Here is a 14,460-nt window from a genome sequence, read left to right as displayed (position 1 = left end):
ATAGATGTCAACATCTGGCTGGTGACATTTGGCTTTCACCTGCATAATGTCATCCCAGGATTTCCTATCCCTAAATTTGACCTTACCCAACCCTCACTGGAAATGAGGAAGAGTCAACTATGGGATGACCTACCGGTATGCAGTCTAATGTCATCTTCTGTCCTACATAAGTTACTTGGCTGGATCGTTTGCTTTAGTAGTTTAAAATAATGCAATGAAAAATAGCACCATTTGATTACTTTGCATATCATGGGATTCATTAAATCCTGAATCATATTCACTGCCTTAGTAACCCGTTTAATTGACTGGTTTCATTGAAGTGATATTCAGTGTTTACAAATATGTCCAGATATATAATTAGAGTATGTGTTTTGTCTTTTATGGCTCACTTTAGTCCATCTCAGGGGTCCAGCAGGAGGTTATGAGGCAGGCCAAGGCTTTCCTATCTTTTGAGAGGATGCCAGAGATCCAGTTAAGCAGACGATGTTCAAGCCGTGAAAAACCTTGGTTGTGGTTTGCCACAGTCAAATCCCTCATTGGTAAAGGTGTGATGCTTGCCATTACCAGCAAGGGCCAAGTGGCTACCAATGCACTGAACATAGCAAATGAGGACTGCATTAAAGTGGCCACTGTCCTCAATAATGCCTTCTATTTAGAGGATCTGCACTTCACAGTGGAAGGCCGCGATACGCACTACTTCATAAAGACCAGCTTACCTGAGAGTGACCTGGGTGCCTTGCGACTCACCAGCGGTCGCAAGAGTCTAGAAAATGGTGTCAACGTAACAGTGTCACAGTCCACCACTGTGGTCAATGGACGGACACGTCGCTTCGCAGATGTGGAGCTGCAGTATGGCGCATTGGCTCTACATGTGCGCTATGGCATGACACTGGATGAGGAGAAGGCACGTGTCCTAGAGCAGGCACGCCAGAGGGCACTGTCAAGTGCATGGGCACGGGAGCAGCAACGTGTACGTGACGGAGAAGAGGGAGTGCGTCTTTGGACAGAGGGGGAGAAGAGGCAGTTGCTCAGCTCTGGGAAGGTGCTGGGTTATGATGGCTACTATGTACTATCAGTGGAGCAGTACCCTGAACTGGCCGACAGTGCCAACAATGTCCAGTTCCTAAGGCAGAGCGAGATTGGGAAGAGGTAACAGTCTGCAAAGCACAGACTGTTCATCAGACTAATGCCCTTCTGTTCCACAAGCTCCTCTCTCCCATGTACACACTCCCAGAGACTAAAGGGAAAGGGTTTTTGTTTGAGAAGTGAAGAGTTGTGCCTAAGTGCCACACACAATGCAGTTATACAAAAAATACCTGAGGCACTTCCTCTCATTGACTGAACACACCCCCATTCTACATATTTGTTAACATTATTGCAATGAATGGATAATGGACTCTCTAAAAGAGCTACCCAAGAAAAAACTCAATAATGATTGTTTTTTTGTCTTTTTTATATATATAAAACTTAAAAGGTATCTTGGTCAGTGATAAAATGGAGAGAAAAAAAGGCAAATGCGTTTACATGCAAAGAGAACTGTATCCAGATGAACTAATATAATGCCTTTTTGCAAAGCAGTGACTGTAATTCAGTGGTTTGTACTGTCCTTATTCTCAGCAACATGTTTTGTCGGCTAGTGAGGACTGGGGTTTCAAGACTGAGCTAGTTGATGATTTCTCTTCTGCTTGGGTTTCTTAAGGGACACAGCTGTGGTTCATATAATCAAAACTGAGTGTACTCATTCCTGGTCACTCTCTCATTCCTGAACCAAACCAGGTGGTGAATAGATTGGAAACTGGCAGAACAAAATATATAAATATATATCTCATAACTGACCAGTACTTTGACAAGAGATGTTAGAATACCTTTATGGATTTTTTTAAGTAAAAAAAACACCACTTATCCGTACAACAACATTAGTCGCAGAGAAAGTAATTTATGTACAGTGTTTATACATAAAAATAAAATCTTACAAATATTGAGACTTTTTTGTCTTGTCATGCATTACTGTTTATACTCATGAATTTTAATATTTTATCGAAATTTGTGGTAATGCTAACTGAAATAAAATCAGCTGTACTGTGTCACTGAATCTTCAACACTGTTTTTCTTCTCTTTCCATCCTCTGAAACTGATTGTTGCCATTTGTTTTATTTCTATTGCTCTCTTTTTCAGATTGTCTAAATACGTTCAGTGTTTTCATGGCGTTACTGCCACTATAATCAACAATAGGTTTAGAGTAGCTGTTTTTCAGTTTTTAAATAAGTTAATACTACAATCAAATACTAAAAACCCAAAAAGGGTTTAGTAATTTGCCAGAAATTATTCATTTACAGTAATGTCATGGTATTGTTCAGTCCTTAATTGGAATGAGTTTCAAGCTTAAAGCTTTTAAAGACTTTCTGTACACATTTACAAGTTAAAGCTTTAGCCTCGCTTTCTATCCAGAGACAAGATTATTTCAAAAATTTTCCGCTCTTTTTAATGTTTTAGATGGATACATCACACTAGCATTAATATGTTGTCATTGGCAGCATGGGGGGAAATAACTTGCAAGGAGTTTATATCCCTCCATTTTAACCATAATTAAAACTCCTTTGACCAGGAGAAACACTCAAACTCTCTTGAAACAAAGGGGTCATTAGACAGCAGAGAAAGTGAGGCTTTTCCCACTGAACACAGATATCGTTCTATGATCATGTTATAATGCCAGATATAAATAAATAAATAAATACATTTCCATGGGGTTACATTTATGTGACTGAAATAAGTGCTAAAGCAGAAATTTTGAAATGTACTGAGCACTAAATAAGAACTGAACAGTTACCTTAAAAGAGAATTCAACCATCAGCCACATGGAGATTGATTTAGAATTTATTTTACTTTAAAATATTTGACAACAAATGTATTCATCTAAGAGCACCACAAACATTTAAGTGATCAGAAGTCACCCCAAAAGGACAAAAAAATCATTTGTATGCCTAAATGGACTGCCTCCTTCAGATACTGTTTTTGTATAGGCTTTTTAAAGATTGTATAAACTAAAATGTTCTGACTAGTGAATGAGAAAATATTGTTTGCATATTAGTTTGTTGTTTTCCTATGAAACGTTTTTAAATCAATCATGTAATTGTACGGTGGAGCCTATTTTTCTATTCATGAGTGAATGGAGGTCTGAAGGGGATTTTACCCACCTGTGGGTCTGTGAGGTTTTTTGTTTGGGATTCTCAGTTACTGACTAATCGAAGAGGGTCTGAGCTTGTTGATAGGGTGAACTTTTCCCCCGAAAAGATCTTTTTTTTTAAAAGTGAGTACTTCTTAAAACACTAGTAATAACCAGAACAAGAACCACTGCAATATAAACAAAGTGTTTGCCCTAAAGGATCTACACAGATTGTCTGCGATACAGTCATTTGTTTGCGTAAATGTGGTCATTGTACTCAGGAGCCCTTCAATCAGTGTGAATGAACAATTTACAATTTTCAACATGTGTTGGTCAAAATTGTCAAAATATTCTTATAAAAACCCAGAACTATAGAGTATAAACCCAACAAATCAAAGGAAGGTCAGATTTTTCCTTATTAGTGCCAATATGTACGTGGTCTGTTTTGATATTCCTTTGCACTACAATGTATATGCTGAAGATGATGCCTCTACATTATACATTATTGCAGTCATCACATCTCTGGTCTGATCTGAGGGAGATTGTAAAAATTGGTGGTTCTTTTTCCTAAATTAAAAGGAAAGATGCCTGTACAGAAAATCATCAGTATTTAATTAAATACTTTCAAATAAATGCCATTATCATCAGACAGTTTACAGTCACTTAACAGTAATGTTTTCTCATATCAGATCTGATCTGATGTGGGATTTGGTCAACCTAAAATATGTGCATTTGTGTGACTGAATTTGTCTGAAAATTGAAAATATAAAAATGCTGTGTGTGATTAGCTTTGTTGCTACTGCGACAAATCGACCATTGTTTTTTTTTTTTTTTTTTGTTTTTTGTTAAATTACTTTGCTTTTTGAACAGCCTACATTTTGTGTATTTTGTATTATCTGCTTTACAAACTTGTTTCAAACAATTACTACAAACTGAAGTGATTTTACCTGTAAATTCAATAACTTATCTTGCAATCCCTCATTTGTAATGAGGATTTAGGGAATGTTGTATTACTGATGTTCTTATGTCTTTTTTTTTTTCTTTTTTTTTTTGCTCAGTTTTGCTTTTGGATTGTTTTATAGCCACGCAGCATCTCAGAAAAAAAAGCTCATGATTTCCATTTGATAGACACGTCTGTTTAGAGTGCAATTAAAGTGCAATTTTGATGTAATCTAAACTAGGTCACTGCTGGATTCATTACCTTTTATCTTCAACATGTTAACTGCTCCACAGAGATCAATCATAAAAATAAAATGTAGTATTCAAAAAATTGTGTATTTATTAGTTCATTACCCAAATGTGACCACATATTTTAACTCATTAAGCGATTGAGCAGAGGAATGCAATAGAGCAGTGGTTCTCAAACTGTGGGAAGTATTGCGACCCAGGAAATATACGCCACCAAAAAAAGATTCAAAATTTACTTTCAATATAATATCACTACTGTGACGCTTGTATGTTTTTTAGATGCTAGGTATTTTCACAGATCTGCAAAGGGACAGTAAAGAAACGAAAGGGTCAGGAATATTGATATGAATGAAAATGTGCCTTTATGGTTGTTACAATCCCTAACTTTGTGATTCACCCACTCTTTTGTTGTTCCTAATCTTTATATTTTTCTATGCATACAGGATTGGAATGACATTACTATTTACAAAAAAAAAAAAAAAAATGGAACTTGGCATGAAATGTTTGAGAATTACTAAAACGCAAAGAAAAGCTGTAATGTTTTTCTAATTTCATTCCTTTGGCTCAAACATTAGAGTATGGTGCTATACAATGCCAATGTCATGGGACTGACATGGTATGCTTTGAAATACAATGCAAGTCGCTTAGATAAAAGCATCCGCCAAATGCATAAATGTCATTTAATTGAATATCAGTTCAATATTCACGACAGAACAGATAAAACGGAAAGTAAAAATTAGCATCACAAAACAAAGCTTGTCAGGATAATAAATATGAAATTATTCCTTACACGGAGAGCATGTACGTGAAACCACTCATTTCACGGTTTGGTGATTCTGAATAATTTATCAATTATCCATATATTTTAGAATTGATGGGGAGAAAAGTGTCTCAGATTTGATAAAGCACACTCCAATTATGAATGTTTCATGATATATAGCTCAACTGAAAGCAGCCTTGAAACTGAGGGCCAAAGATTAATGAATAAGTCTGATCCTCTAACAAGCCTTGTCCACCTCACACAGCAGTCTGTGCCCCTCATTTCTCTACTGTATCAGTAAAGCAATGCCCTACAGTCAGACTTCATTTTTATGAAGCAGTGAGCCTAAAGGTTTTGAGCCAGAAGACGGCCTCTGATTTCATGGGCAATGGCCCATTGCTTACTGCAGAGAAATAGCTTTGCTACCCCTTTGTTGTTTTGAGAGCACCCGGGCCAGATGTGCTTCCATAACAGTGTTTGAGGCTCACAGTGGCATGGTGCTCTCAATCAGAGTGGGACGCCATCCAAAAGGCCCCACATCTCAAATGTGGTCGTGTTTCCAGCAGCTGCAGCTGCCGAACAGAAGACACAAAGCACACTTTTGGGATATGGGAAGTCTTGTGGGGGGAAAAAATCCTGACCGGTTGTAATGGGTTTTCCAGTCCCTTCTGCTGCATGTCTTTGAGGCCAAGCACATCTCTTTTGTTTGCCATTTATGAGAAGGTCTGAAGAGCTGATCAAAGCCACGTGGTGAGATGCCTAATAGCTGCAGTGTGTCTGTGCGCTCTTATTACTGGGGCTCCATTATAACCTCAGAGCAGTTCTAACTAAACATCCAACTCGGGCTATTCACTGAGTGTGTGACAAATTATACACAACATTGTCTATGACAGCTGATTTCTTTTATGATACAAATAAAACCGATCATGCTAGGTCTTTTGCTTCTTGTTATCTATCTGAACCGTGCACACACATTCTGTTATGTAGGTCGTAAAAAAATAAAGCTTACTGATATTTTTTAGTTAGTGACAGTTACTGACAACATTAGATATCAAAAGTAAGTATAGCTGCAAGCAGCAATGACAGACCTAAGCACCTCTGCTGCCCCGATGGCTTTGGGAAAACAATTTCCCTTTTTTTTTTTTACAATTGATACGACCCATTTCTCAATACTAAGGTCACTTTTTACAAAATTCTTCACAGAGTGAGCACAACAGCAGTCTGTGGGCTAAACTTGGAATCATTTTACTACAAACTACATTACAAGAATAGTTTTTTTTTTTTAAGTTTTAATAGTTTTATTGCATTTTGGGTGCGAAATGTACTGCTGTGCAAAGCTGAAAGTTGGTAAGGAGAACTTTGTGAAGCGTCCTGAAAAACTGCAAGTATTAAGAAATGTGTCGTAGCAAATATGAAGAAAAAGGACAGGAAAAAAAACTAAGCGTGTAAAGGGGATGATATTAGACTAAATCATTCATGTGCCACACTTCCTGCAGCCATCTGGTAGAGCTATGACCGTCAACCACAACAGCATAAAGAATAAAGATTTCTTTCATTTCCCTAACCCTTTGTGACTTGACGGGGGTCAAGGCCTCCAAACAACCCCATAGTTTGCACCCATGGGTCAGTTTCACAGAATTATCAATACAAGGGCAAAAACCAGCTGCTGGTGGTACAGTTCTAGATGTCATGCAAAGCAATGAGACAGGATGAGAAAGTTGCTCATCTGCTTCCAAAATGGTAAACTTTTCACAAAGAAGCATAATCAGAATACAATCACTGATCGAGACTAAGAACACTTGCATTGCACAACTAAACATTTTCAATTGCTGCCCCTTTTTTCTTTGTCACTTCATTCTGTCACTAGTCCAAGCGTCCTCCAGCTGAATGAGTCAATAAAGACAGATTCTGGAGATCCTAATTTGCCATAGTAATCAGACCTTGTTGACACTGCAGTCTGTCTTCTGGAATCTGGATAGAAGCCAGTGCGAAGCCTTTTTTGTGACAGCTTTGGCTTTTTGTGACGGGATTAAAATGTTTCTTTTAAAGCACAGACAGGTTAAGCTGAACTGTGCTTGCGCAGTCACAAACTGCCATCAGCCCTTTTTTGATTGAGCAATGCCTTGGTATCGAATTCCTACAATGTTCTCATAAGACGACTGATCCAACTTTGAGTCGCAGGCAAAACTTTTCTTATATAGATCATGGTGCCTCACAAAACGCATAAGATTGTTTCCATTATGTCTGTCTCATTTTGGGAATTTAAAAGTGGCACTAACGGGCAGATGGCTGGATGCTTAATATGAAACTTTTTACTAAGTATGAAACTTAACAGTAGGACAGCTGTTTGCATGCATCTGAAAAACTGCTTTATTTATTTATTTATTTGTTGGTTTATTGGTAGGGGGCTGTTTTGTAGGCTGGTATTCTTTGAGCTTTGTAGGGTGCTATTCTTTGAACCACTCTACAGTGTGATCTGAGGGAACCTACGGCTAATGTGAGAATAGAATTAAATGCAAACAATGTCTGGAGCAAGGAGAGCTAAAAATATCCGACCAGGAATAAAGACGTTCTCACTTCCAAAGCTTCTAACTGAATTTCTCAAGGCCATAATACTCCATAAAGGAAACTATGTATATTCTCGGACTATACAAAAACTGCATCACCTATGCATGTTTTATTTATAGGCAGGTGGTCAAATGAGGTCAAATGAGTATAATTCATTAAGTGCCTTCAGACAACCTCCTCACACTTTCTGAATTTTAATGAGATATTAGGCTTTAGGTGCCAGGTAGTGATTAGGTTAAGATAAAGTATTCATGATATAAAGACATTCAACCTTAATATTGTCCCTCTAAGGGGGCACATGGGTCATTACATATCCAGTCAAAACGTAACACCAACGGAGTGGTTTAAGAGATACAAAACATATACTAGATTGCATTTTTGGCAAATTTGGTAAAACTGAACATGGTGTGGGATCCGTCAATTTAACATTACTGTAAGCAGAAAAGAAAAAGAAAATGTTCACAAAACAATGCTATGTGAACACGCTTTTTAAAATTAGGGAGGCTTTTAATTCTTATACAGGACCGTAAGGCCTTGCTTTTATCATTTAATAAAAAAATAATATATTTGTAAGTCACTTTGGACAAAAGCATCTGCTAATTTAATAAATGTTAACATGTTGCACAGCCTTCTGGGAACACCCCCATTCCAGAGATGTGTGAGCCCATAGCAAATGCTATAAACTTTTACTCATTGGGTAGGCTGTATTTAAAAAGTACTGTTCAGTCAGTAGAGCCACTAACAGAGTAACGTCTCTTTTGATCTCAAGTGTGTTAAGAGAGAAACCCAATGAGACTGGTCCAGGGTTGATAGCACTGCATGGATCATCTTGAAGAATACGACATTAAGCTCCTATATCTCAAGCTCTCAATATAGAACTTTTAAAAGGTCACAATGCTTTACATGAAAAAAAATATTTTGAATTTAGAATTTAGTAGTATATAATAACATACAACTTATATTTCATTAATCTGACAGGCAACGTTAAAAAGCAGTGGCCTTATGAACAAAATTCTTATGAGTAATTATCACCTATTACCTAGTTTAACATAACAAGAAATTATATACATTCAAATATAAATAGATTATAAATTATATGATGTTCATGGAATGCTCTAATAATTGGTAAGCTTTGTCCAATATTTAAATATATTATGAAGTGTTACAACTACCTCATTGAGCACACAAACTACTGCCCATTTATAACTGGAATCTGTGCGCTGTCATTTATAAATCCTAGGTGAAGGCTTAGCTCTTAGATATTAATTATTCGTCTGAAAGTTACCAATCTCTCTTTCATCAGACTCTTCCGTCTGGCCGTTGTGCCGTTTTTATGAGTGTCAAATTAAGAATTGCAAACCCCTCTTCCGTAACACTGGGCTCCATATAACTTTCTGGAACAAAAAAGAGCGGCTTGTGTGGACGCCGAAACGATATCAAGGTGTGTGAATATTAGATGAGCCATGCAGCTGAGGTAATTATTACTTACTGAAATCTGCTTTGTGAACTCACACTGTGCGTGTTCTCCGTTCATTTCGTTGGAAAGCAACCACTGGGAGCGTGAACGTAATTTCTATATAATGTTACAAGCAGGAAGATTACGTGTTATTATGTACTTTACTTTGAAAATGATAATGAGCACACGACGCCTCTTGTGGTCGTTTTCAATCTCAACGGTGGCAAGTTAGAAGAGGAAGACGCTTGACAAGGCTATAGCGAGCAGCGCCCTCTGTTGGTCAAAACAAACAAACGCCAGAGGTGGAAGTGTGGCTCATAAATGATGAATGATAAATGTTTCATTTAATTTTGCTTGAGTGACATAAGGCAGGGATAGAATCAGAGTAAGGTTTTTTGCTTAGGAATTTGTCTTGGTATAAATTTTTCGGTGTTTTTAAATTATTATATTTATTTCTATCAGCAGTTTATGAGTATTCAAAGTTAATAAGTCTATATTTTAAATAAAATTCTGACATAAATACTGGTATGCACTTTATCTAATAATGCGTTAAATTGTTAAATCCATAATTACCTCACAGAGCACATGAACTACTACATGTTTAAAACTGGAATCTTTATGCTGTGATTTAATGCCCTCAAATGTAGTGCAGAAATGGTGAAAGTATGCACAGATAATTGAATTTACATATTGCACTTGAGTTTTACTGTGTGTACAGTGTTTGTATTTGCACTACAATAAAACAGATATAACATTAAATTCAACATTAACATTCATAATTTAACATTAAACTCATTCATTCAATTTAGTTCTAAAATGTTTAAATATTGCATTTCATTTCTCTATATGAATTACCAAAAACATTCAATAACTCAATATATGCGGTATGCCTATTCCATACAACGGTTTATGAACCATGATGGAAGTATGGATAATTTCCCATAATGCGCTGATCAATGAAGATGATGCAAATTAACCGCATTCAAAATGTGTGTCCAAAACCAATTTGGTTGCTAAATTGAAGACATTGCTGTATGGATCAAGAAATAAAGATGTTTAGATCTAAACTTGAAGCAAATAAAGAGTTCAACACTTACTTAATCACAGCTATAACACCTTGTGGTTATTTGCCACCTGTATTACTGTTCCCTTGTTTTATGCAATTTTTTTTATCCGGAACCATATGGGAAGCAAGTTTGATGGATATCAAAGGGAGCTCTCTGCATCACATCCCATATGCTGAAGCACACATAAAGGTAAGTGAAGTCTGCTGTGCTTCATTTAAAAATGCCATAGTGCATTCAGGTCATTTCATTAGCTAACTGCACATCAAATCAAAATTCTTGAACTGTCTTTATCTTCACTTACAAAGCTTTTGGCTAATGACCAGCACTTTATCAAGGCTTAAATGAAGAGAAACAGGGAGGGAGCACATTACAGGCCCATGTGAGGGTTTTCTGTATATTAAAGGTCCCGTTTTTCGTGTTTTTTTTTAAGCTTTGATTGTGTTTACAGTGTGCAACATAACATGTGTTCATGTTTTGCGTGTAAAAAAAACACAGTATTTTTCACACAATTCACCTATCTGTATACCGCTCGTCCCCTTGGAATTATAAGGTTCTATCTGCATTCCGAGTAGTTTAGAGATATTGAGCTTCAAAGTTTTTGTGTTCCATTCGACTATGTAGATAGAACCTTATTGCTTTTTAAATAAAAAGTCCCATAATGTACACAATATTAAAAAATCTATCACATAATGTAAATACGTTGACACAGAATAAGAATATGTGAATAACTCAATTATGACAAAAATGTCAGATAGAAGCTTATAATTCCAAGGGGACGCGCTGTTTTCACTGTCATAAAAACGGGCTGATGACTTTCTTGTTCTATAAAGTCCCTCCTTCAGAAATATGTAACATGTCCTGATTGGGCCAGCGGTTCCTGTGTTATAATTCGACAGCAGCTGAGCGCACACGGCTCTCCTGCAAACGTGATTGGGCTAGTTTTGAGAAGCAAGTGGGCAGGAGCATGTGTTGGAGATGTAAATATAATCACTGGAGCGTTTTCTACTGACGAGATGCGCATGAAAATCGCATTCGATTTTTTGCACAGCCCTAACATCTAGTTAACAAAGCTAAACAGCGTTGCCCCTTTGTGTAAAAAGTTACAGAAACTGTTAAACGCACCAATTTAAATAATAAAATACACTTACCGGTTGTGGTCCATAAACAACGCCTTCTCCAGACAAAGAGGGAACTGCTCCATCTTTCAAGAATAATCTTTATGCGAATCCGGCATTAAACTGATTGAGATTGAGGAAGTTGTCATCCGCAAAATGTGCTGCACATAGTTTTACATGTGGATTATAATTTTCGGGAACCGAGTTAAACATAAATTGTAACCATTAATCTCCAAATACAGCGTCCCTGGGAAGCCCAAACAAAGGTGATTGGAGTCCGAGATGAAAATAACAGCGTTTTGACGACATGGCAATAAACACAAACACAGCTCTTTCTCTTCTCCATCGGAGCGCATCAAGACCACGCCCCCCTTTTGTGTATTCATGTGGGCGGAGGTTAGTCAAAAAATTGTTTTAGTGACGTCATTACTGCAGGAACTAGAGGGATGTAGTCCAAACGGGTCGTTTTTTGTAGGCGAATTCTGTTGAATAAAATATCTCGCTTGGCATTGAACTTTGAGCTTTAGAATTTTACAGATATTATTTATACTCTAACAACAACATTACACACTAACTAAAGTTTAAAACATGGGATCACAAAGAACGGGACCTTTAAACCTGTGCTCAATCAGACAAAGCACCAGGGGCACCCCTGATGCTCCGTTTCTTCTCTGTGATTATTATTTGTCCTTAGGTATTTATTTGCTTTCAAATGCTCACTTGTTACTTGAAATATTGAAACATAAGACGTAGCTGTCAGAGTGGGATAATGTAATAAATCCTAGAACATAAAAGGTATGATTTTGCTCACATTGAATTATTTTCGGTTTATTCAACACTCACATCCCCTGTCATCGTTGTTCCACTTGCTGAGCATGATTTGCCAAACACCATATTGGACAGATTGCATCTCTCTGGTCTGAAAAATTTTGCCTTCACACTAAACAGCCTTTTTACTGGCATGAAGGACTTTTGTTTTTCAAAGCGTCAAACCTTGTTTCCTGAGAATGAAGCTTAAAGGAAACAAGCTATTGAGGTCAGCAAGCAGTAACATAAGGACAGATGTACTTTACTGAGAGAGAAAATAACAGAAATAAACTGCTTATGTTTATATATACATATACAATCATGCGCATGCATGAAAGGCTGATGCCGAAGAAATTAACAAACAAAAATGCTAATAATTGTTCAATCCTAAATATCATTTAAATTCTAAATTGTGGCACCCACCATAAAAATAAAGGTTTCATAAGGGGGTTTCTATAACAATGCCACCAAAGAAAATATTTTTGGTTCTCCAAAGAACCTTTCAGAGACCAGTTCTTAAAAGAACCTCTTTTTTCTTGTTTTTTAGTGTAAAGAAGATTTTAATTATCTGAATAACCTTCTTCCACTATAAATAACCTTTTTGAAATGGAAAGTTTCTATGGATGTTAAGTAGTGTTTCTGATAAATAATGAATACGATTGGCCCCTTACTTGCTCCTAGAAAGAGATTTCCCTCTGATTTGGATGACAAAGGTGTTGATAATACAAGGGGATTAGTAGTTGGTTTAAACTGACAGGTTCATTGTGCTTAGTCCTTCACGCACCATATACTACATTGATATAGATCTTACTGTCTGTCAACATGCCTCTATCTGCCACCATATTTATCTCTACACATATTCCAAGACCTGTCACTTTGTGCATCAATTTAAATGTCTAAACAGCACAAGCATTGATTAAAAAGAGCAAAGTACAGAAGAAACACTGTACAGAAAAAGTGTGGCTTTTTTACACCCATTTTGTTCCTAAAGTAGGTTGTTTAGCTCATGACATTAGCAGAAAGGTGCATGTCTTTTAACTGCTCAAAACACCCATCTGAATTCCGTGAAATATTTTTGGAAAGATTTGAGACTATCACAGGTCATTGCTAGAATGAAAGAGCTTTAAAGTATCTTCAGTGTGTACTAAATTAGGTTATGATAGGTATAAAAATAGATGGTTTTCATCAAAAACGTTTTTTGTTGTTGTTGTTCTTGTTGTTTGTTTGTTCTTTTAGTTATTATATTTAATTGTTTTGCAACCTTTTTGTTATTGCGATGTCTGCTTTTTGTAAACAGCAGTATATTTAATTCTCTTTTGAGCTCTGCATACTCCAATGTGTCATCCTTATGGTGTTTCTATGCAGATATATCTTCTCCATCATTTTGTCAGCTCTCAGTCAATGTCAGTGAAAGTCTAACTAACACACTGATGTTGGTGACTATCCAAATGTACATTTAAAGTGTGACAAATTTTCCCACAATCTGCATTGTTACAATTATGTGACCAATTTAATGTGCATTTCACCTGTTATTTCTCCAGGCACCAGTATCTCACCTCTGATGAGGGTCGTTGTGCTTTGGTCTGTCTTCTCTTAGAGGGTACGGGCTGGCTGTCAGTACGCGGTGTTCCAGAGAATGATTGCACTTGGTTCTCAAACAGACTCCATCAGCTACACCATCTGACACATGAGCAGGGTTTCATCTGCTTGCTGTAAACTTTTTTTGTTGTTGTTGTTGACATTTTATAACCCCCTTTGCTGTTATACACATAACTCTTTCCTTTCCTGCAAAAGACCATTATAAGAATTATTTTTAGCAGCACTTCCAGAACCATCACCCAAATCATCAAGTCATCAGAGAAAACCGTCATGCAAAAAAATCAAAGAAAACATCTACCCTAAAAAAGTGCAAAGTTATAGAACAGCAACAAACAAATGATCTACATCAAGGTTTTAAAATCTACAATTACATCAAAGCTAAAATTACATCTGAAGTCAAACTATTAATTGCAAGAGGTTAAAGGTATAGTTCACCAAAATCATGACATTGCAGACATGTACAACTTTCTTCTGCTCTCTCTCGGTTCATTCCAAAATGGGCTTTCACAGCAATGCTAAAGATCCATTTTCAAGAACCAAAGAACCTTTCAGTGAACAGTGCTTAAAATTATTATTATTATTATTTTCTGGTGGAGAACATTAACAATCTTAAGGACCCTTTTCCACTACAAATAACATTTTCTGAAATGGAAAGATTACATGTTAAAGATTTGTCATGTAACAATCAATGGCAATAATTAAAAAAATATATTTTTAAATGTAGCAAAATGTCCAAG

The 14,460-nt window shown here is 36.6% G+C and overlaps 1 protein-coding gene across 9 annotated transcripts in view; it reads left to right on the top strand.

Annotated features, from left to right (window-relative positions):
• The window catches only part of LOC113079453 (teneurin-3), a 148,034-nt gene extending 146,050 nt beyond the window's left edge, over positions 1 to 1,984 (top strand). For all 9 annotated transcript variants that reach the window (XM_026251857.1, XM_026251746.1, XM_026251792.1 and 6 more), the window contains 2 exons: positions 5 to 135; positions 395 to 1,984. In XM_026251857.1, coding sequence (XP_026107642.1) covers positions 5 to 135; positions 395 to 1,153 — 890 coding nt within the window. In that variant the 3' untranslated portion in view covers positions 1,154 to 1,984. The remainder of the gene's footprint in view (positions 1 to 4; positions 136 to 394) is intronic.
• The last annotated feature ends 12,476 nt before the right edge of the window (positions 1,985 to 14,460 follow it).

This window comes from Carassius auratus, chromosome 1 (genome assembly GCF_003368295.1).
Source record: "Carassius auratus strain Wakin chromosome 1, ASM336829v1, whole genome shotgun sequence".
Classification (NCBI taxonomy): Eukaryota; Metazoa; Chordata; class Actinopteri; order Cypriniformes; family Cyprinidae; genus Carassius; species Carassius auratus.
The sequence above is the reverse complement of the archived record's forward strand: the minus strand, read 5'-3'. Positions and strand labels throughout refer to the sequence as shown.